Below are 22,576 nucleotides of genomic sequence, written 5' to 3' on the forward strand. Positions count from 1 at the left end.
ATTTGATGTGGCAAAAACCAGCAAATATTTTAGTAGTAGCTTTGCTAATTGTTCAAAATCTTGTTGGTTAATTTGAAAATGACAAAAATTAAACGTATTTTGAGATTTAAAACGTTGGTTTGAAACATGGGGTTTTGTCAATAAATCAAGGTTTTTTTTGATTCAGTTGTAATTTTTTTACAGAAAATTCAAAATTCATCAGTAAGGACTGTTGATTGACAAATATCTTATAACTTTAAGATATCATTCACTTTGTATACCTCGTTCTGTGTAGGGTGATGTTTCCTGTGTGGGGTATTTTTATGATTGTAAATTCTCTCATATGTGTAGAGAATTTTAGTTCCGCTCGTATAAAAAGATTATTGATATAAGGTTTTTTTTTTTATTTGTTCCTTGATGTGGTACTAAGAGTGCTGCGCCAATTCTAAAATTGGAAACATCGCACATAGCGTAGTAAATTATATGATTTGAATCTGGAATTGTGTTTGAAACTTATTCTGTAATAAGGATTTTAGTTCCATTCGAATATCTATTGTTGTCAAAGAAAGTTCTAAGATAGTCTGATATATAGTTGCATTTCATAAACATATTTGTTTTAGGAGCTTAGCAGTCCAAGGACTTCTTAAGAGTTTCTTTTTATTTTATGGTGGTTAGAGTTTCAAAATTGCATCTATTCGGGATTTTGAATGTCTTATTATAGTACCCTCAATAATCTGTCCAAGGAATTTCACCAGAGTAAGAAAAAATATGGTTTATCTGGGGCTTCTTTCATGTTTTTAAACAGATTCGGTGGCGTTTATCTAAGATTTCAAACATTTCTTGTTTTGTTTGTGCTTGCATGAAAACATCGTCAAATATCATGATGTTGCATTTGTTTTACAAAAGTCCGGAAGGAAGGGCAATTTTGTATTGTGAAATATCGTATAGTTGTAATGCTATTTTAGCTGTGTTTTCAGCGTATTTGCTAGATGAAACTGTTACTCTAATAACTCTTGATTGTTGTTATATTGGTGAAACTGGATGATAGAAAAGTCATATTTATGTCCTGTTAGTGGATTTAAACGTATTTTTTGTTAAAATAGGGTGTAGGTTCAAAAAAAAGAGGTTGTTTAATCAATCTATGGAAAATTGTTAGGAATGTATAATTGAGTTTTGTTCATTTGTTTTTTATTTGCAATTTACTGTTAAAGATGTTTATAGATGGGATATATTCACTAATAAATGGTATTCTAACTATGTTAGATGTAAAAACTTTGATGTGAAATAATTGTTTGAAAAGTTTTTATAGAATTCTATTTTATTCCATTGTTCGTGTTCGTGTGAGAAAAAATTGATTTTTTTTCCATAATTTGTTAAACTTGTGCCTTGTGCAGTTGCTAGTTTACAAGGAATTTTTAAAGGGAAAGTTTTGGGAGAAGATTTTGGATTTGAATCTATGTAGGGATGTTGATTTTGTTTGATTCTGCGCCAGAGGTGAATTAAATAATCTAATTGAAGATCTGTTTGTTGAAATTTTTTTTCTTGGTTTTCTAAAAGTAGTGGGATTATGCAATTTTTTTTGTTGTTGGTGATACTTTGTTTGTTGTATTTTGGTATACATTAGTCAGACTTGAATTATTTTCATTTTTATGTGGAGTATGGTGTTTTGATTGTTACTTGGTTTTTGAGGATTGAAACTATTTAAATCATTTTGATAAAAATTCGATTCAATTGTTGTTTCATATTCACGCTCTATTTTAAGCATGTTAGTAATTGCATGTTAAGCATGTTAATAGTGTAGTATGAGTCTATTTAAGCATGTTAATAGTGTAGTATGAGTAAGCATCTAAAAAATAGCATGTTATGCATGTTAAAAGTGTAGTATGAGTCTCTTTTCTGTCTCGCTTTTGTCATCTGTGCTTTCACAGTGTTTGTGGCTTAATTGTAAATCTGAACTTTTAGTATTGTCTATTTCTGGAGGGTCTGAACTTGTTTAATTTGTACATTGTACTTGATTGATTTGATTTTGATGTTTCGATGTACTTCTTCTGTAGTTTTGATTTTGTTTGTGTAAATTTCGTAGCAGTGACTGGAAATATATTTTTGATCTGTTTTGATAGGTGTTGTTACTGGTTCTAGAAATATCACGAGATCTATCCATATAATAATTATTATTTGGTCTTTTGTTAGAATTGTTTTGTGATATATTATTTGAGTGATTCTTACTTTGATTGTTTGAATAGTTTCGGTTTCGACTATTTGAAGGTTTTTGGCGAACGGGCAATAGAATAGTATCTATTCCGAGGGTTCTAAAATGAGCGGTTACTATCAAAGTTTGAATACAATATTCTCTTAGATTTTGATCTAGAGTAAATTTTTTAATACTGTTTGTTTTAAATATTTGATCTCCTATATCTGTTTTGTGAATAGTGTTGTCACTTTTGTCAATCTGGTGATCTTCTTTGAAAACATTTGAATAGGGGGTTGTGATTTGCTATTAATCTAGAAGTTTGAGAGTGGTTTCGTTGAGCTATTACTAATTTGAACATTTTTTTTGGTAAATTTTGATCTTTGTTCATTTATTGATAAAAACATATGCTTAATTCTCTATGTTTTTGTGGTCTATTTAAGTTACTTTGCTGTTTTTGTCTGCATTCAGCAATGCTATATCCTTATCTATGACAATTGCTACAGCATTTTTTGAATGATGGTTTGCCTATGAATTTTGAAATCTTTTTATGGGCTCCTAGAATTCGAGTAATTTTTTCGGCTAACTCTTTGGTAGATTCTTGGCTTTTAATAGTTATTGAAGTTGCTGTTCGCACAATACTTACGTACTGTAGTTTTAATTTTTCTGTTCCCTCTAATTCCATTGCGATTTTAGATTGTTCTTAATTACCTACTAATTTTCGGAAATCTATATTGGGTTCTGATTGATGATGGATGTGATGCTCTCTTTTTCGTAATTGTGGTTTTGAAGTTGTCATTAGAAATTCGGTCAGTTTTGTATTGTTGTAATCCTGGAAAGCAAGAAAAAAAATTTCGCACTAAAAATTTATTTTGCTTAATACTGCGAGTTGTTTTTTTTTTGTTTTGTTCGGTAGTCGTTGCATAAAACACTTTGAAGTTGTTTGTTTCGTTCATAGAGTTTGTTTGGATTAATGCTAATCGTCTATGTATCCAATTTTGATGTAGAGGTGTGCTTATAGGTTATGGGCCCATATCATAGATTAAATTTTTGTAACAGCTTTTAAGCAGTCTCCTACTGAGTACTCAGGATCTGTTCTTGATGAACCATGAAAGGTTTATTGGATATTATAGATTCTTCCCCCCTAAGGTAAGGATTCATTGTTATTTGTAGAGATTTTTCTGTGTTTGTTGTTAGTGTAAAATTTGATTTTTTTGGGATTTTGTGTTGTTGTAAAAAGTAAGGTAATGAGATGTCTTTTCTCATCGGTTTGTGATGGTAATCTTGAGTGTTTTAATGGTTTTGTGCTTGTATATTATTAATAAGCACTGCCTGATTTAGTCTTTGAGGAAATTATTGCTGTGGTTATCGTGGTTGTTGAGGGTTCAGATATGGTTCGAGAATATATGGTTTGAAAAATATCATCGGGTTGATCTATAATATTCCAGTGATCGTTTTGTTGGTTTTTGTTATTTATTGATGTTGATTTTGATGGAAGTAATTTTCATCTTTAGAATAGTGTGGTTGGTTTTTTGTGAATTGGCTGTTAGTTGGTTTTTTGTGTTGAAAAAATGGATAGTTTTCGGTGCGATCCGTCGGAGACTCTAACATATCATTAAACACCTTGATTGAAATTTTGGTTTTGGTATTTATTGAGTATAATTATTTTCCTGAGGTTAAATTTGTGTTTGAGAATTTGGTTTTGCTATTGGATTGCTGATATTATTATTTGTTAAAAAGTCCTAGTTATGATTAGGAAAGTTATTGCCATTTCCGTGTTTTTGTTCAGTAGATTGTCGTTTTTTGGTTATTGGTCTCTTTGTTTGGTAATCCAAAAGCAATTATTTGGGGATAATGGATGGCTTAACTGAGGATTTTACAGTTGTTTGTGGCCAAGGAGTTTTAATTTTTTTTTGGTATCGTAAGTGTTGGGTGAATAGCGGAAAAATTTGTTGGGTTGTTGTAGGTAGTGTTGCAAATATTTCTTCAATTACAAAGTGTGATGGAGTTTGGATATCTTGTTGTGCTAAATTTGACGTTCCATTAAGGGTTTCCTGTGTATTTATGAATGTTGAGTTTAAGCTGTTAGTGCTTGATATATCCTTGAACATTGATTTATAATTTTAAGGTGTGGTGTCTATTGGGAGTGGAATTACTGCTTAATAACCTCAATGCACGAAACTAGTAACAATTGCTGCAGCTAAAAGATCTTTTGGGATGTTAAAAATTAGTATATGAGAACATTCCGGGTCCCATACACAATCTATTTTGTCTTTTGTTTCATCTTTTAATCGATTTAACTAATATTGTTTCATCATTTCTTTGTGGTCAAACTTTTTTCCAAAATAGAACAGCGTAGATGATGCAATTTTTTGAAAATTGAGTTTTTCTTTGTGAGTTTTGATGTAGAATTATTTAAAGTTTATTCTGTGAAAAATTTTGAGAAAACAATTTCTATATAATCTGTTTGTATTCTGTGTGGTGATTGATTTGATTATTGGGGTAATAAGTTTCGATAGTGAAAATGCTGTAAAATGAAGTGATAATAGTGATGACTGGTAAAGAGTGATCAAGTATTTTCTAAAGATTTTTTAGGAATTATTGTTTACTTGGGCTATTTCTTTTTTTTGAACAAATTTGCTATTAATTTTTCCTCTAGCGGGATCGCTCTGAGGGTGAAGAACAAAAGGAAGGATATAACTATTGTCAAAATTTTCCTTGTTTTGAATCATTTTTTCGTGCGGAAGTACAGTTAATGTGTAACTTTCAAATCGCTTTTTTGGTTGATTCCAATTATAGAGTCTTACTGGTTTGCGGAGGTATAAATTTTTTATTCTGCGTTTACACTTATAGATGATGCTGTTGAGGATTTTAATACCTAAAAAATTCTTTGATCATATATTGGTTTAATTTATCGTTGAATAAATCTCGAAGATTTTGGAGTTCTTTTATTGTGGTTGAGTCATATTCCGAAACTGCATTTCATATTCTGGAGATTTTTTGTTTCATAAATTGTTTTTGTTTGTGATTATTGCCTTCTTTCTTGTTTTTTGATCTGACTGTTTGTATTTTTTATTGTGGTGTAATTAGAAGATCATCACTTTGTCTTTAATTAAACAGTTGTGGAAAACCATTATTTGTTTGTTTCCTAGATTATCTTTTGACATAAGTGTTAGAATGATGGTTGCAAAATCCACGGGTTAGGCTTGTTTTCTCCTGAACTGTTAGTTCTTACCATTTTTGTGAGGTGACCTTGATCTTGGGATACAGGGTGTTGACTGTAGATGGGTTGGAGAGAGAGTATATCAATTCGTTAGAATGATGTAATTATTTCTTGGTAGTTGAGTTTTGTTTTAAGAAAAACTTAATTAATCTGACTTCGGGTTTTTATTTGTGATCGAGGTTTAGAGATTAGTAAATCAATCCACAAGGTTCAAGTATAATCAGAACACAAGTAGAATGTTAGATATTCTTTTAAAATATACTAAATTGAGAGGAGTCGCTTAAGTGACAGATGAGTAACCGAAATTCTTCACTGTTTATCTTAATTAAAATCGTTAGTTTTTCAAAAAACTTTTCAGTCTTTTGTCGCTGACAAGGGTTGAACATTGAATCGAAGTTTGAGGTCGTTAAACAGCTTTATTAGGAGGTGGGTAGTGCAAATTTTATCTTGTTGATCCAAGGAAAGCCCTGTGATCAAATATTTTTAATTGAAACAAAACTAAAATTAAAAAAGAATTAAGAATCCAAGGATAGCATTGATGATCTGATTTAAAGAAGAGTTATGTTGTTACAAAACAAGGATAGGCTTAACAATATTTAAGTTCAAAGTTTTATTAAAGCGAAAATATATAATTTGAGGAAAGGTTTGTTTCAAAAGTTAAAGAGTTAAATTATAGTAATTTCTAAGTGATTATGGTTATGTTTTAGACGAAGAAACAAAGAAACTTGATTTATTGGTGGATGAGGTTGTGCGTCATTTCGAAGCAAGGGATTTTTTTTTATAACTCTAATGAAACTAACTTTAAATTGATAAACTGACCAATTTTTTTTTCTTCAATTAATTATAAAGTTACAAAAGTTTCGAAATACTGCAGATTTATTTGAAATGAATGACATTTGTATCTTTTATCAGTCGTTAACATACTATATATTAATTGTTATAAATCATTTATATATCATTGAGAGGTAAATAGCTTGGAAATGAATCTTACTGCTCCAAGTAGTATTTCATGTTATTGAATGAAAATGTACTGCATTGATAATCTTGTAGAGAAGTAGTCGTTGCGGTCTGCGTTTTCGTTTCACGTTGTAGAGATTCGATCCGGTATTTGCGTTTTGACCTGGTGTAAGCTTGAATACGCTATAGTACTGATTAGTTGTATTGAGACGTGGAGGTAAGTTTTCAACACTTCTTAACATTTTTGTGTTATGTGTTTGGAACTTAGGTTTTATTTCTATTTTGAATTTGCTAAATCTAATTTTGTTGAGGTCTTTTTTCGAGACTCGTGCTCGTACCAGGTGGGTTAAAGTCCGGGATGGCTCACCCATAGAGTAATTTCAGATGGGGTACACCGTCTGTTCGTCACGCTATCTTATTTTTGGCCGGATAGATTCTCCAACTTGCTAGTCTGATACCGATCGTTGTTTTACTTTTTTATCTCCGAGTCTCAATAGATCTAGTGTAGACTTAATTTGCGAGATAAGATATCAGAAATTGTTCAGAAGAAAAACGACTGTTTGCCAAGTTATCTCTATTCTGTTCTGTTGCTCAAACTATGAATAGTTTCAGCTGTAGAGTTTATGGTCAGTGTTACTTATGGTTTGTGATTGGTTAGTTAGAAATATTTTACAGAAATGTGTATATCAATAATACAATTGGATATAAATACTAGTTTTAAACTTGTTCCTCTTTTGAACAATGTTTTCATTTTTGGCACTGTTGAGCTACTGTTTTTCGACACTGTTGTACTGCCCCGTTTGTCGGTATGCTATGCTGAAAAAAGTCAGCTAGTGGGTTGTTTCTTCACATCTAGTTTCACCTTTTCACCTCTCATTTTGTTTCTTCTGACTTTTTTGTGTCTGATGAAAGACTCAAAGTAATCGATATTTTGTTCATTCCGAGTTTTATTTAATGCTAAATATTTGGAAATTGGGCTATTTTTGGCATCGCCCAAAATTTCGTAAGAAATTAGACAAAGTGATTCTCTTTTCAGTTCGACAAATTCTTCAGGCTGCGAGAGCGATTTTCCAGTTGTTGAGAGCAATTTTTCAATAATTAAAAAGTGAATAGTTTTTAGCTGGTAAAATGAACGCAAAATCAGTAGATTATGAGCCCTCTGGCAATTAAACTGAATAGACAAAAATTTGAATTCTGGGCTCCAAAAAACCAATTAAGAAATGATCAAATGTCAACTTGCGTGAAAAGATTTAAGCAAAACTTGGAAATTTGGGCTAAAAGATAGCAATTAGGAGAATGATCAAATGGCAACGTGCGTGAAAAAGTTTGCAGCTGGCATGTTTTCAGGCGTTGCTTCCTTCACAGAAATTTCACCGACATCAATTATGTAATAATCTTTTAATGTCAGTTGACCAAAATAACCCATTTATTAAAATTTTGCAGTTCATTTGAAAATTGGGGATTTGTGAAAAACAGTTGAAATAAGAGATTTATATTTCAAGTCGAAATGGATTTCCTGGTAAGTTTGAAATCAAATATTGAAAAATTTCCTAGAAAAATCTCTCGTTTCGGAAATTTGGTGCTTTTACTAAAGCAGAACTGAGACAGAACATTTAAAGCAGAACTGAAGCAGAACATTTAAATTTTATGGTTTTGAGTTTTTAGAAATTTTGAGGAACTTCAAGGAAAACTTAAAAAAATTTTATCTTGCTTTTCATTTTTTTATTATCCTTCATTTTTCAGTGATTTTTTCCATAGTTTCTTATTAACCAAAAGTACTGAAAAAAGTAGTATGATTCTTTTCAAGTAAAGTAGCACAGGTTATTTTAGTAGTGTCGTTTTTATGTATCTGTTTCAAATATATTTTGTCACCTTTTCATCTGAATTTTAAGCTTCAAAAAGCCTTTCTGCTGGTAATTTTCTGCAATATAGTGGCATGAATATTTGTTTTCGGTTGTGTTTGCTCCGCTTGAAGTCGAAACACAGTGGCAGTTTAAGAGGAATGCATTTCTTTTTGGTCAGAACTTTTTTGGCCTGTTTTTTTTCGAATTTTTGTTGAAGATCAGCACCTACAAGAGAAAACTTTAGATTTGTTTTCGTCAGAACATTCAAAAAAGTTGTTTGCCATATCTAATGAAGGACCCTTCAGTAGTGATTGTCCTGAAAATTTTTCTGCTGGGACGAAAAGAAAAAACGAGCTAATGCTTTTGTCAGAGCAATTTCGATTAGAGCAAGGGGTGAAACTATGATTTTTTCCAGGAGGATTTTTTGACATGTTAGGTAAACCACATTATTTCTTAAAATACTATAAAAGCTCTAATTTTCTGAAAGAAACAATTTTCGAAGCAAGCAATTTTTTTGACAAAAATGCAAAAAAAACAAAAATTGCCATAAGGCCAAAAAGTCTGAAACACCAACAATTTTGACATGATTGGATGCTTTTGGCCTGCACGCCTTCATTAACATATTAGTACATTTTTTCGTCACTTTATGGTAAGTCGTGAAAAGATATCGTACAGAACACCCAAAAAATCAAAACGCAACCCAATCCCCCACCCACACACACGCACAAATACACTATATTCAGGGACGGATTTAGGGGTATGCGGACGCTTCTTTCTCAGGGATTCGACCCCCTGCCGAGCCAAAGGGTCCCCCCTTTGTACTATTTTGAAATATCCATTTTTGGTGACGAACCCTAAAATTTTTCTAAAGGCACCTTTGGCGCCAAAATATTCTAAATTTTAAGGGGAGCGCGCGCCAAAAAAACGCGAGTTTTTTCGTCAAAATTTTCCAAAAATTGCCCAAAAACGCCTTTTTAGCCAGTTGTTTTTTGAAAATTTTGCCTGCGACGCAAAAAATTTGGCCAAAGCAGGACTTTCTAGTGCTTTGGGAGAGCTCGAAAAATGAATTTGGTCGACCTAAAAAAAAGGTCGTCAAAATTTTCACAAAGTTTTTGAAAATCCGCCCCCCCCCCTCGTGAAAATTTTAGTACCGCCCCTGACTATATCCGTCTCTGAAATTATTTTTTTTTCACTTAAATCAATTTCATGGTAAAGCGCTTCTAATTATTTGTAAGTATTTTCAGCAATTTTTTGTTCTTTGTTGCTTTTTTGCGTCTCTTTTTTGTCTGAAAAACCATAGCTTAAAAAAAAGTTTTCCCGAAGTTATTTCATTTTTTAATTTTGATTTTCTATTCAATATTGTTTTGCAATTATTTCCTGCTGATTAAGTTTAATTCAACTTAGAATTTTGTTCAATTTTTAAATTGCAAAAAAAGTGGCAGATCAATCAATATTGCCTTCAGATAGTTTATTTCTAAGAAAACTACAATGTCTCCCATGCCGGAAAGCTGCTCAAAAAGGTGCGAAAGAACCTTCTTGACAGATTCATAAATGGCAATAAATACTTGCCGAAGACAAAGCTGGAGCTTAAAGAACCGCGCGAGTTTTGGATATGATTAAATGTTCTCAACTTTGTAGTACACTACTTGGTAAGTGATTGTTCCAGGCAGAACAAAACGAATTTCATAACATAAGAAAACCACATAATTAGTATGATATATGAGTTGCACTTGAAGAAGTTGTCTCCATTAAAACAAACGAGACTGCTCGTATCAGAGCAAAACCCTGAATGTTCCGACTGCCTTTCCAGGTCTATGGAGCAGCAATAACTTGAAAAATTCAAAAATAATAAAATCAAAATCAATTTAAAAAAAAAAGTGAGACTATTGTGTGAAAACATACCCCCACACGCCATATTAAGTACAAAGTGATAGATTTAGCTCCTGTTAATAAATCAATTATGGCATATAAGCTTCCTTGAACTAAATTGGAACAATTTCTAGAACGAATTAAAATTCGCTTACGTGTTAATACCGCGAAAGATATCGCGCGTTAAGTGTCCCAAATTGGCCTAAATTGCTATATTTAAACCCCCATAACTTTGAGAAAAATGATCACAGGTGAAATATCTTTTCAAATTTAAGCTCGAAACAACAAGAGTTTTTCGAATGATGTTGAGTCAAAATTGTCAAAATTGGGTAGTTAAAAAGTCGAAACTTGTCTGAAGAAAAAAAACTCACCCCAGCACAAATATTCCCTTACTTTCGTCACGAAAGTAGCAACAAAAAGAAAACGATGGAGAAGGAAACACCAGCTGCTCATTGCATTAAAAAAATTGTGATAGCAAATCTTAAAAATTTCAAGCTATGGCATTAAGATTTTCGTTTGACCGTGGTTAATTATTTCTCCGACTTTTGCAACGAAAGTAACGGAATATTAGTGCTCGGGGTGGTGGGCTTTTTTTTCTTCAGACAAATTTCGACTTTTTAACTAGCTATTTTTGTGCCAGTTTTGTTGCATCATTCAAAAGGTATTGTCCTGAGCTTAAATTTGATAAGTTTTTTCTCCTGTGATCTTTTTTCGTAAAGTTATGGGGGTTTAAAGATTGCCATTTTGGCCAAATTTGGACAATTAACTCGCGATATATTTCGCATTATTAACGCGTAAACGGAGATTTAATCTGTCTTAGAAATCGTTCCAAATTGGTTGAAGAAATCTAATTTACCATAACTGATATGTTACTAGGAGCGAAATTTATCACTTTTTACTTATATGGCGTTTGGGGGTTATTTTCAAAAAAAAATCTCAAACTTTTATTTTTTTTCCATTTTATTCTATTACATTTAATTTTTTAATTTTTTTTTGGTTCGATAGACCCTAAAAAGCAGTCGGAACATCCAGGGCTTCGCCCTGATACGAGCAGTCTTGTTGTTCCGACTTTCGATGCGATAGTAACGGAATATTTGTGCTCGGGTGAGTTTTTTTCTTCAGACAAGTTTCGACTTTTTAACTAGCCATTTTTGACGGATTTTTTAAATATCATTCAAAAGCCATTATTGTCCTGAACTTAAATTTGAAAAGGTATTTTACCTGTGATCCTTTTTGTAAAGTTATTAGGGTTTAAAAATTGCCATTTTGGCCATTTTGACCAGTTTGGGACAATTAACGCGCGATATAATTCGCGCTATTAACGCGTAAGCGGAGGTTTAATCCGTCTTATAAATTGTTCCAAATTGGTTGAAGAAATCTAATTTACCATAACTGATATGTTACTAGGAGCGAAATTTATCACTTTCTGCTTATATGGCGTGTGGGGGGATGATTTTCAAAAAAAATCTCAAACTTAATTTTTTTTTCATTTTATTCTTTACATTTAATTTTCTAATTTTAGTTTTGCTTCGATAGACCCTAAGAAGCAGTCGAAACATCCAGGACTTCGCCCTGATACGAGCAGTCTTCATTTTGCTTATCGATAATTTCCCTTCTTTGCGAAAAAATTGATTGAAATTCTTCTTAAGTAAGAAAAAACATCAAAAAAAATATTGGAAAAACACCTGATGAAGCGATACATTTTTTTCTTTGGGTTTTCGTTTATCGAAACTTTATTCTTTCTAGTTTTTTTCGCTATTAATTACTTCTAACTTCGAAAGAGGTAAAATTATACTGAAATGGAAATCAGCTGGCGAAATTCGTTGAACCGAAAATAGCATTACAAGGCTTGCTTCTTTTCTTTCACATTGGGGTGTGTGAAGAAAATTAGAAGGTTGGTTCAGGTCATATTTGAAAAAACTGAAGATGAAACCACAAAAAAAAGAGTAAGACTCCAAAAAATAATAAGCTCTTGGAGAAAATTCAAGAAAAAACTGATCAAAAAAATTTCTGATCTCATTTTTCAAAAACACCGGTTGGAACTTAGAAAAGTTATACGTTTAAGTGGAAAATAACGTCCTCACTGTTAACAATTCACCGCGTTTTTAAGTGAATTCTTTGAAAAAATTTGCAAAAATATAGAAAACAAAATGATGCTACTGCAAATGTTACTGCAAAACAACTTTGGCGTACACTCTTATCAAAAAAACTGGATAATATATTATTGCGTTTTTGAAGACAATTTATTTAGAAAGTCGTTTTTTACTCAAAAGGCTGGAAGAACTGATATCAGATCTAGACAACTCGCAAGTGAAGAATTTGCACAACGACTGATTTTCGTATTAACGCATACTTTGCATCAAAGGGCATTGATTTGGCCAAAAAAGCTCAAACGTTCCCAATGAGAGCTTTACTGCAAAAACTTTAGTCAATATTCTTCCAAAAAAATAAAAACAAGAAAAAAGACGGCCATAGACTAATAAGAGGCAGCCTTGATTCCTCTCACAATTGAAATAGATTTCCATAAAACTTTTACAAAAGCAAAAAAATGCCAACTTGTAAATTTTTAGAGAAAAAAATCTCTGGAAGCTTTCCACCAATGTCATTATATCAAACAAAAAGGGTGAAAACAGAAAACGTATCATTTCTTCGTATCAAAAGTTTTAATGAAAATTTTGATGTAGCTTTCAATAAATACTTTGCTTTCCAGGATAACCAAAAGAACAATCGCTGACGCCATAGTGACCCCCTTTTGACAATAGAATGGCACTGAAACGCTCATTTTTGATCAAAAAATTCCACCTCATTCTCACAGGTGGCTGCCATAGATTTTTATGTTTTATAACGACTGAAAAGATCATTTCACTCATCAAAAAAGGGACAAAAACTCAAATATTTTGAGAAGGAAACGTAAAAAAATTTTTCATCGCAGAAATCATTGGATAGTCAACATTTTTCACCACAAAAATCATTGGATACAAAAATCAGGGAAACGTTTGACAATTTTAACAGTTTCGAAGCTTAGAAACTATTTTTTTTCATTGGAAGTCAGGGAAGGGAGTCAATTTTTTTTGATGTAAGAAATTATCCATTGAAATCACTGTTTCAAAGACCAGAAGTTGTGTGACTCAGAACAACCCTCTCTAGTCAGATCAGAACGGAGCACAAATATGCTGTCACTTTTTCGAAAATTTTTTCATCACAAAAATCATTGTATAGTAAACAAAATGTTCACCACAAAAATTGTTGGATACAAAAATCAGGGAAACGTTTGACAGTTTTAACAGTTTCGAATCTTAGAAAAAAATTTTTTTCATTGGAAGTCAGGGAAGGGAGTCAAGTTTCTTTGATGTAAGAAATTATCCGTTGAAAATCACAGTTTCAATCCATTGAAATCACTGTTTCAAAGACCAGAAATTGTCTGACTCAGAACAACGCTCTCTAGTCAGATCAAAATGGAGCACAAATATGCTGTCACTTTTTCGAAAATGTTTTCATCACAAAAATCATCGTATAGTAAAAAACGTTCACCACAAAAATTGTTGGATACAAAAATCAGGGAAACGTTTGACATTTTTAGCAGTTTCGAAGCTTAGAAACTATTTTTTTTCATTGGAAGTCAGGGAAGGGAGTCAATTTTTTTTGATGTAAGAAATTATCCGTTGAAAATCACAGTTTCAATCCATTGAAATCACTGTTTCAAAGACCAGAAATTGTCTGACTCAGAACAACCCTCTCCAGTCAGATCAAAACGGAGCACAAATACGCTGTCACTTTTTCGAAAAAGTTTTCATCACAAAAATCGTTGTATAGTAAAAAATGTTAACCACAAAAATCGTTGGATACAAAAATCAGGGAAACGTTTGACAATTTTAACAGTTTCGAAGCTGAGAAACTATTTTTTTTATTGGAAGTCAAGGAAAGGAGTCAATCTTTTTTTATGTATAAATTTATCTGTTGAAAGTCACAGTTTCAATCCATTGAATTCACTGTTTCAAAGACCGGAATTTGTCTGACTCAGAACAACCCTCTCTAGTCAGATCAAAACGGAGCACAAACATGCTGTCACTTTTTCGAAAAAGTTTTCATCACAAAAATCGTTGTATAGTAAAAAATGCTAACCACAAAAATCGTTGGATACAAAAATCAGGGAAACGTTTGACAATTTTAACAGTTTCGAAGCTTAGAAACTATTTTTTTTTCATTGGAAGTCAGGGAAGGGAGTCAATTTTTTTTGATGTAAGAAATTATCCATTGAAAATCACAGTTTCAATCCATTGAATTCACTGTTTCAAAGACCGGAATTTGTCTAACTCAGAACAACCCTCTCTAGTCAGATCAGAACGGAGCACAAACATGCTGTCACTTTTTTTTCGAAATTTTTTTCATCACAAAAATCATTGGATAGTCAAAAATGTTCCCCACAAAAATTATTGGATACAAAAATCAGGAAAACGTTTAACAATTTTAACACCTTTTTTCAAATTGGATAAAAAACACTCTTGACTGAATTATTCAGCAAAATCAATCTTAATTTCCTTGAGAATTTCTCTTTAGACAGCATAGATATTTCAAGATTTTTGAATTTTTAATTAGGAGAGGGATCATCATTTCCATAAAGCAAAATCAAATTTAAATTCCCAGAGAGTTAGTTAATCTTTAGACAACATAGATATTTCAAGTTTTAAAACCTTCAATTCAAAAGAGGATCATTATTTTCACGACTGAACAAACAAGCAACATCATTTTTTACAATCCCTTAGAAAAAATCTTGAGGCAACATAGGTGTTTCAAGTTTTCTTGAATCTTCAATTCACAAGGGGATCATCATTTTTTAAAAAGAAGAAAAAACAGAGAGAAATTGCAACTGTTAAAAAACCTATGCTGTTCTTGTTTTTAAGCGCCGAAAAACAGGCATCCTAATGACATCCTCCTAATCTATACATTTGGAAACAATTTAGCAACTTCTGACTGTCACTAAAAATCATCTATCTTAAGTGTTTCTTATTGAAATAGAGATTTTTCCCTGAAAAATGTGTTTTCAGCCTTTGTCACAACTAGAAAAGAGCTTCGGACATAAAACACTTTTCTTTATATTTGAATTGCTCAAGTTACCTGAGTTTGCTTAGAAAAATCATTCCAGAAATCAAGGAAGAAAGGGCTTGTATAAAAAAATTAAGGCACATTATGGAACCTCAGGTCAGAATTTATTAAAAATCTGATTCATCAAATTCATTGCCAGTTTTACTAGTTTTCCTGTTTCTACCATAGCACTAGTTGTTGACATAATTAATTACTTAAAAAACCTCAATCAATTATTTAGATGGAATTGTATCCTTTTACTGACATTTCTCATAAACCTCGCTCTAATGTCCTCTGCTTCCATTTTTGTTTGCTTGTAGATACGGCCCAAAAAAGAAAACACAAAACTGATTCAAAATTGCAAGCACCATCATGGGTGGATTTAGGGGAGGGGGGAGGGGGGGCGGACGCCCCCTCCCTTAGGGATTCGAACCCCTGCCGACCCAAAGGGTCCCCCCTTTGATACTTTTTCAGAAATCCATTTTTGGCCAACCGACCCTAAAATTTTTCTAACCGATATTATATACTAACTTCGAGGGGGAGCGCGCGCCAAAAAAAACGCAATTTTTTGTCAAAATTTTTCAAAAAGTGCCCAAAAACGGCTTTTTTGACTGTTTTTTTTTTCAAAAATTTGCCTGCGGCGCACAAATATTTTGCCAAAATAGGGGCAAAACAGTGCTTTGGGAGAGCTCGAAAAATCAAATTGGTCGACCTAAAAAAAAAAAAAAGGTCGTCAAAATTTTGGAAAATTTTTTGAAAATCCGCCCCCCCTCGAGAAAATCCTAGATCCGCCCCTAAGCACCATAATGGAATATTAAAGAATAGCAATAGCCATAGTTTTTCAAAAAAATTGCCTAAAAATTTGACTACAGCGTAATTTTTGTTGTTGAGTTGCAATGTTTGGAAGTTTTTTTGCTCAACATTTTTCTCAACAGATTAAGAGGCATTAAAATTTTAGATTAAGCCACGAATTGATAGATGCCAAGTCACATTCACACAAAAATATAACAAAAAATGCAATTGTTGTTCTGTTTTTTGGAGAAAAAGCCGGAATGTTTGTGCTCGGGGTAGTTTTTTTTCTCCAGACAAAATTCGACTTTTTAATCAGGTTTTTTTGACCAAAAATTTTCATATGCTTCAATACATTTTTTTGTCCCCAACTGAACGCTTAAAAATATTTTAGCTTTGATTTGTTTTGTGAACTAATAGGAATTTACAAGATAGCATGTTTGTCGATTTGGGACCTTTAAAGCGCAATCTATTTTGCACTTTAAATGCCTTAATCGGCGATATAATCCGGGTTAAAAATCATTGAATTTAGAATTGAGGCATAACATTTCGTTAGGATATATGCTATAACCAAAAAAATCCTTTCGTACTTTATATAGCATGAAACACTTTTCATTACGAGGCCAAACTGTGCATTTTGTGCATTGTAAGGGGATTCCGCGACAAGGACGCTCCCTTTGTTCTTCTTTTGTTCTTTCATTTTCTTTGATCGTTCCGACAAAACTTAAACATGTTTAAAGACTTGTCTCTGGAATCCAGGAACAAACAGACACAAAATTTTGTTCCTATCCAGTGCACAGTTTGGCCTCGTAATGTTTTCAAAAGTTTTTTTTTTGAAAATCTTAATTTTTTTAAAAGCACACAATTTTCCACAGAATTTTAAAAACAGTTGAAACATCCAAGGCTCTAATGCAAGCAGTGTGGTTTGTGTTTGTATTTGGCTACAAAGCCTCTACTTTGGTAATACCAGAGGTTGAAAATCGTAACCTGTTTTTTTTTGGACAGATTTAGGTTATATATTGGATGAAGCATATATTATACCTTCATTGTCACCCTACATTCTTTATCTATAAAACTGTGCATGTACTACGATATACTCAAAAATTTGAGAAAAAAACTCTGATGAAGCAAATAAACTGAGAACTAAAAAAGCTTTCTGTTTTCGATTATTAAAAAAATTATCAATCAATTTTACCTATCATACAAAGGGAAACCGTATGATAATCATTTTCATTTCTACAAAGAAATTAAAGTTTTGATGAGCAGTATGATCTCAATCAATTAAAACCTGTTGTAAGCTCATATATACTTACTTAACAACCGTTTTGGATGGGTGTCAAAAATTATAGCTAAAAAGTGCTTATTATACAATTTTCATAAATAGAAATCGTATGATAAGCTTTTTTCCAGAGAATCTATGCATGGAGTTGCATGATGAGCAATTTTTCATGTAATAGATTGATATTCAATTTTATTGCATAGAGGACATTCCGGAGGTTCACCGGAAAACCAAAGACTTCATTTCTCTGGGCACCGGTGTTAGGCGTGACTTTTTAGCTTAGCCTCTGTGATTTTTTTCATTCTTTCCCTAATAATGTTTGAAATATTTCTTTTTCAAGAGAATTGAATTTGGTATTTTTAAAAATCGTATTTTTAGAACGACACCTATGACATCCAGACAACTTCTCCGCCACGAGTTTGGGAGGATAAATTTCCCCTCGTCGCTTCTACATTATTCAGCATGGAAGTAGTTACCAACACCATTTCGGCTTTTGGTTGCGTAGGAAACATTTTCATCATGATAATTGTATCTCACTGGGATAAGCTGACTTCAGGGGGCGCTTGCATGTTCAGTTTGGCTCTCGCCGACTTTCTTTCCGTCTTCTACGACGCTTTCATCGACAGCCTCCCCAAACTTATCGGCTATGGACTTGTGTCGGCAAATAGCCCCATCTGCGCAATTTCCACCATGATTTCTTGGGTCACAAGCTACTCTTCATTTTATATAACTGTACTCTTTAGTTTGGATAAATGCATTGCTGTCGTTTTTCCATTCAAATATAAACAATACGCAAAACCAAAACTTATTGTGTTTGCAACCTTGTTGATTTATTTCTGCGAAACTGTTTACGCTCTTCCTGTGCTTTTTGTGGTAAGATTACACGAGGTCGCAGACTTTTGTTACCCGGTGAGCTTCAAATATATAAGTCGAAGTTATTACGTAGACTTCAAACCAAGGTTGACAACAGTCTTGAATGGATTTGTACCTGTATGCTTGGTGTTAATTCTGACGACAATTACGATCATCAAAATCCGAAGGTCCAGTGCGAACGTGAAAAGTGAGAGGTCGCGGACTTCCGTTTCGCGACGGGACAACGAAATCACTCGGCAGATGATCGTGGTCGGAATCTTCTTCGGCTTTTTCAACATGATAGCATCTCTTTGTATCAGGTGTTTGCTGGTTTTTTAACCACATTTGTAGGGAAGGGAGATCCAAAGGAAATCAAGAGCATTTTTAAAATTTAAACTGATAACTCTTTTAAAACTTAATTTCTCGAACCGTTATCAAAGGAAGTCCCTCGAACCAAGCCCAACAACATTATCTGAGGCAGTTTTTGGAACCCAAAATTGAATCACTTGGTAAAAATTTGTGAGTCAATTCTTTTTGACAAAACAAGATGTGCAATCATCTCAAAATGCAGTCCATGCAACAATCAATATAACTTAGATAAATTATGATTTTCTACTGTACTTTTTTTCGAAATGTTTTCATGTATGGATGTATATAAATCCGCATATGTTTTTACATTGAATTTTTCTAGGTTTCTATTCAGGAGACGAATTCGAAGTCTGAAAGACCAGGCGAAGTATCAGTTCGTGCAAGGTGTCATTTCAATATGCATTGCGCTGATCAACTCGGCGAATTTCTACTTGTACATGATCTTCGGCAAAACCTTCCGGGCTAATTTCGTATCTTTCGTCAAACGGCAAAAAGAAGACTTCCTGGCAAAAGACACACGAACAAATCATGCAATGACGGAGAGAAACAAAAATGCAGAAGAGAAGAACTAACTAATTGGTTAATTAACTAATTAATTTTATTAAGCATGTACCCTTGAACGTCATTTTTTGTGCTAGTTTCAGCCTTTGCTATAATGTTTATTTAATACATATCCCTAATATGGATTTGACCCGTAACTTTTTTAGCTATCACGCCCCATGCCCGTATACTCAATACCTCTTTTCTAAATCACCCAAAGATACTATTGCGCTGTAACACAGACTTTTCAGAAAAAAAAGTTTATAATCAATCTATAAATCCTGATTTGCCGACTGTGCTGGCTGTTTTTCCTAAAATAAACTCATATCGTATGCCAAACAGGACACAACCTAGCATGGCACAACGACCGAATTTTAAAGCTTGATTAGCCAACCAGGAGTTTGTAATCAAAATCTGAAAGATATAGTCAAGATTCACTCAGAGCTCTAAGGAACTCGAAAGATAATTGATCGTTGGGAAATTTCTGCTATTTTGGAATTTCTGTTATTAGAATAGCTCCTATTGTTGTATACCATCTTAAACTCTAAATTGTAAAATTGTTCCAGCAAAAATTACTTCCATAGATCAATTTTTAAAATTCAACTTTTTTGTTCCAACTTTCGAATAAAGTGACAGTATACTTGTTCTCGCGGTGGCGGTGTTTTTGCCCAGGCCATTTTCGACTTTTCAATTTACCGTTTTTGACGGACATTACGAGGACAAACTGTGCACTGTATCTTCCTGGATTCCAGAGACAAGTTTTTAAATAAGTTCCAAAATGTAAGTGGATTGTTTTAAATATCTGAGAGCTATAGGTGTTTTTTGAGCTCAAATTAAACAAAAATCTGTGATTTAAAAACTGCTATTTTGGTCGTATGGGAAAACAAACGAGTATGCGGCAGTTTAATTGGGCTCAGAAATGCAAAAAAAATTTGATAAACTAAGTTATTGACGTTCTATAACTTTAAAAAAGTGTTTTAACCTGTGACATTTCAAAGAAAGTTATTGCGGTTTGAAAATTGACAATTTGACTAAATTGTGACAATTAACGCACGACACCTTTCGTTCTGTTAATGCATTAATGGTGATTCAATCCGTCTCAGAAATCGTTCCAATTTGATTTGAGGCAGTTAATTGGAACTATCGAAATAAGTTGCTACACGTCAATTGCATCACTTTTTAAATTTGCGTAGGAAGCGAAATTTTTAAAAAGTCTGAAAAAAATGTACCTCAAAGGGCAGTCGAAAATTTGGGGTTTTCTTGATACGAGCAGTCATTTTACATATTTAGTTTTGCGTAGGCAAGAGTGTTCATAAAGAGTCATGAAGTAAATTTGAATTTAACTTCGTTCATAGTTCGAAAATATTGTTCACTCTCGCTGAAGTTTTATCAAAATTGGTTCACCCTTGAATGATTTTTCACCCTTAACTGCAAAAACCACCGAATTAGTTATGGGACACAGAACTGTAGTTTCTTCAGACGTTAAATCGCCCTTCAAATTGTTCAGCCTCACATCACTAGCTGTTCTGAAAACCCTCCAAATATCCAACTCGTAAATCAAAGTGACTCTTTTTAAGTCCTCGTTTCTTGGAATTTTGTCACCAACAATCAAATGACCTTGAGATGGCTGAGATTGGCTCGGAATCCAGACAAAAGAATCCAGATACTTCACACCATTTAATTGTATATGCTTTACAGGTTGCCGGTTTGTTTCATCGAATGAAACCAACGCTTTTATTGGATCAGTTTTACTAATAGTCGATGATTTTATGTTTCAGATTCTTCTTAACGTCGTGTTCAGATGAAATTTTATGTATCTAGAAAGTTTTCGTGTTTTTCTATTATTTTTTTAAACTATGCTATTTGAATGGTCATAGTTTGGAAACACATAACCCTCATCTCTTGAAGGCGAAAGCTTGTATGATAAACAAAGAACCTACAAATTCTTTATAGCTATATTGGGAATTTTTTTAAAAAAAGTTAAATTGATCCCGATTTTATTGGCCGCGCTTTTCAAAAGAAGGATATTCTCGCAACAGTAAACGCTGTTCATGTAATAAATACTTGAAGTTGCCTCGACATTCAGAGCTACTTTCTTGTGAAATTCTTCGTCACTGTAGATGAGCATACTGAGCCATTTGTTGTTGTTCACGTGCACAATTAGGACGGCTAGCTTGTCCTTGAACGTTGACAGGTACCAGTAGTTTCCCTTTTCATACTCGTATTCTCGAGTATCCAGTTGACGCAGTTTGGACAAGTCGATCTACATTCGGCAACTTTTAACTTAGCCCCCTTTTGGCTACTATCACAACCCTGCTTAACGACCAACATTTAAAAAGAGCGCGACCCTAGGTCCATTTACTTACTTATTGGGTGCTTAAAGAAATGCCACTTGCAAAAAGTAAGCACTCAATTTCGCCGATTACGTCTCAGATGGCATAATTCCCAAATGGCTTAAAATGAAAAAAAATCCCAAATGGCATAAGTTTCATGCAACAGTTGCATTGAAAAAATCGAGAACAATATGAGAAAATTAGTCAAGCTGTCAACTCAAATGTTGATTGGCATTTTATCTTGAAAAATTTGTAGAATGTTTTTTTTTATAAAAAGCAAGAAGCATAACCTTGCGATTATTAATAAGCTTGTTGTGGTCAATTTTTTCGACAAATCTGTCGCGTTTTCGACAATATTTTCGACAACATTTGTTTGGAAGCAATTATTCCAAGTCTTGTTCACATGCTTTTGTTCTTCACAAAATGTTAGAATTAGAAATTGATAGAAAGCGTTAAAATCACAATGAAAACTTGAAATTTATGGCATTTGGGAAAAAATTCCACTTTTATGCCATTTGGGAATTAGGCCATTTGGGATTTTAATTTTCAAAAGTCTTAGCTGTGTTTTGGTTTTCTGTGGTTTGTATAGTTTCTGCTTGTCTCTTAGAGACGCTTAGCAAAAATCACGCCAAACATTGAAAAAATTCTTTAAATACTAGAAAGATTTTGCGAAAGTTTGAAATTTAAAAAATAATGAAATAAATTGATTAGAACGAGGATAACCAGTTGCTCTGCAATCCACACAAAGTAAAGTGTTTCGATCACGTTCTGAAAACCACAAAAAAATCGTTCAAATGAGTGTCGTTTTAGTGCGTGGTGTTGACCAACAAAAAAAACAAGAAAATTTATGTTGCCAAAAAAGTGCTCACTGTCACTTTCATAACTATTTTTTATTTCGTAAAAATAAATTTTCTTAGCTTCAAAGTCCTAATAAAGTTAAATTTGAAATGCTGAATTGCTTAAAATTAACTGGAACTCAAAAATTATAAATTAGTTTATCTCGACACGGGGACAACTTTTTGAAATTATTTATGAAGTTTTGCATGATAATTTGATATATCACTCGAATCATTTCGATTTTTTGTAGTACTTGATTTTGCGATGAAAAAAAATTTCAGCACACAAGTATCAAATTTCCGCCATTTGTAATGGTCGGAACCGGGGGGGGGGGGGGGGGGGGGGAGGAGTTTTAGTAGGATTTTCTCGAGGGGAGGGGAGCTTTAGTTTCAAGTTTTTGAAAGGAAAGTTTTACAATCTTTTTTTTAGGTCGAC

The 22,576-nt window shown here is 33.0% G+C and overlaps 1 protein-coding gene across 2 annotated transcripts; it reads left to right on the top strand.

The window, feature by feature from the left end:
* The first annotated feature begins 7,764 nt into the window (after positions 1-7,764).
* On the top strand, positions 7,765-19,100 carry LOC134854611 (FMRFamide receptor-like). 2 transcript variants are annotated; one of them, XM_063870950.1, is made up of 3 exons: positions 7,765-7,866; positions 17,589-18,382; positions 18,754-19,100. In XM_063870950.1, exons 1-3 carry the CDS (start codon positions 7,855-7,857, stop codon positions 19,001-19,003), a joined length of 1,056 nt encoding a protein of 351 aa, XP_063727020.1. In that variant the 5' UTR covers positions 7,765-7,854; the 3' UTR covers positions 19,004-19,100. The 2 variants fall into 2 exon arrangements, with proteins under 2 accessions (XP_063727020.1, XP_063727021.1); XM_063870951.1 differs by lacking the exon at positions 7,765-7,866 and adding an exon at positions 15,173-15,259.
* Positions 19,101-22,576: the final 3,476 nt, after the last annotated feature.

Source organism: Symsagittifera roscoffensis, chromosome 9, assembly GCF_963678635.1.
Source record: "Symsagittifera roscoffensis chromosome 9, txSymRosc1.1, whole genome shotgun sequence".
Lineage (NCBI taxonomy): Eukaryota > Metazoa > Xenacoelomorpha > Acoela > Convolutidae > Symsagittifera > Symsagittifera roscoffensis.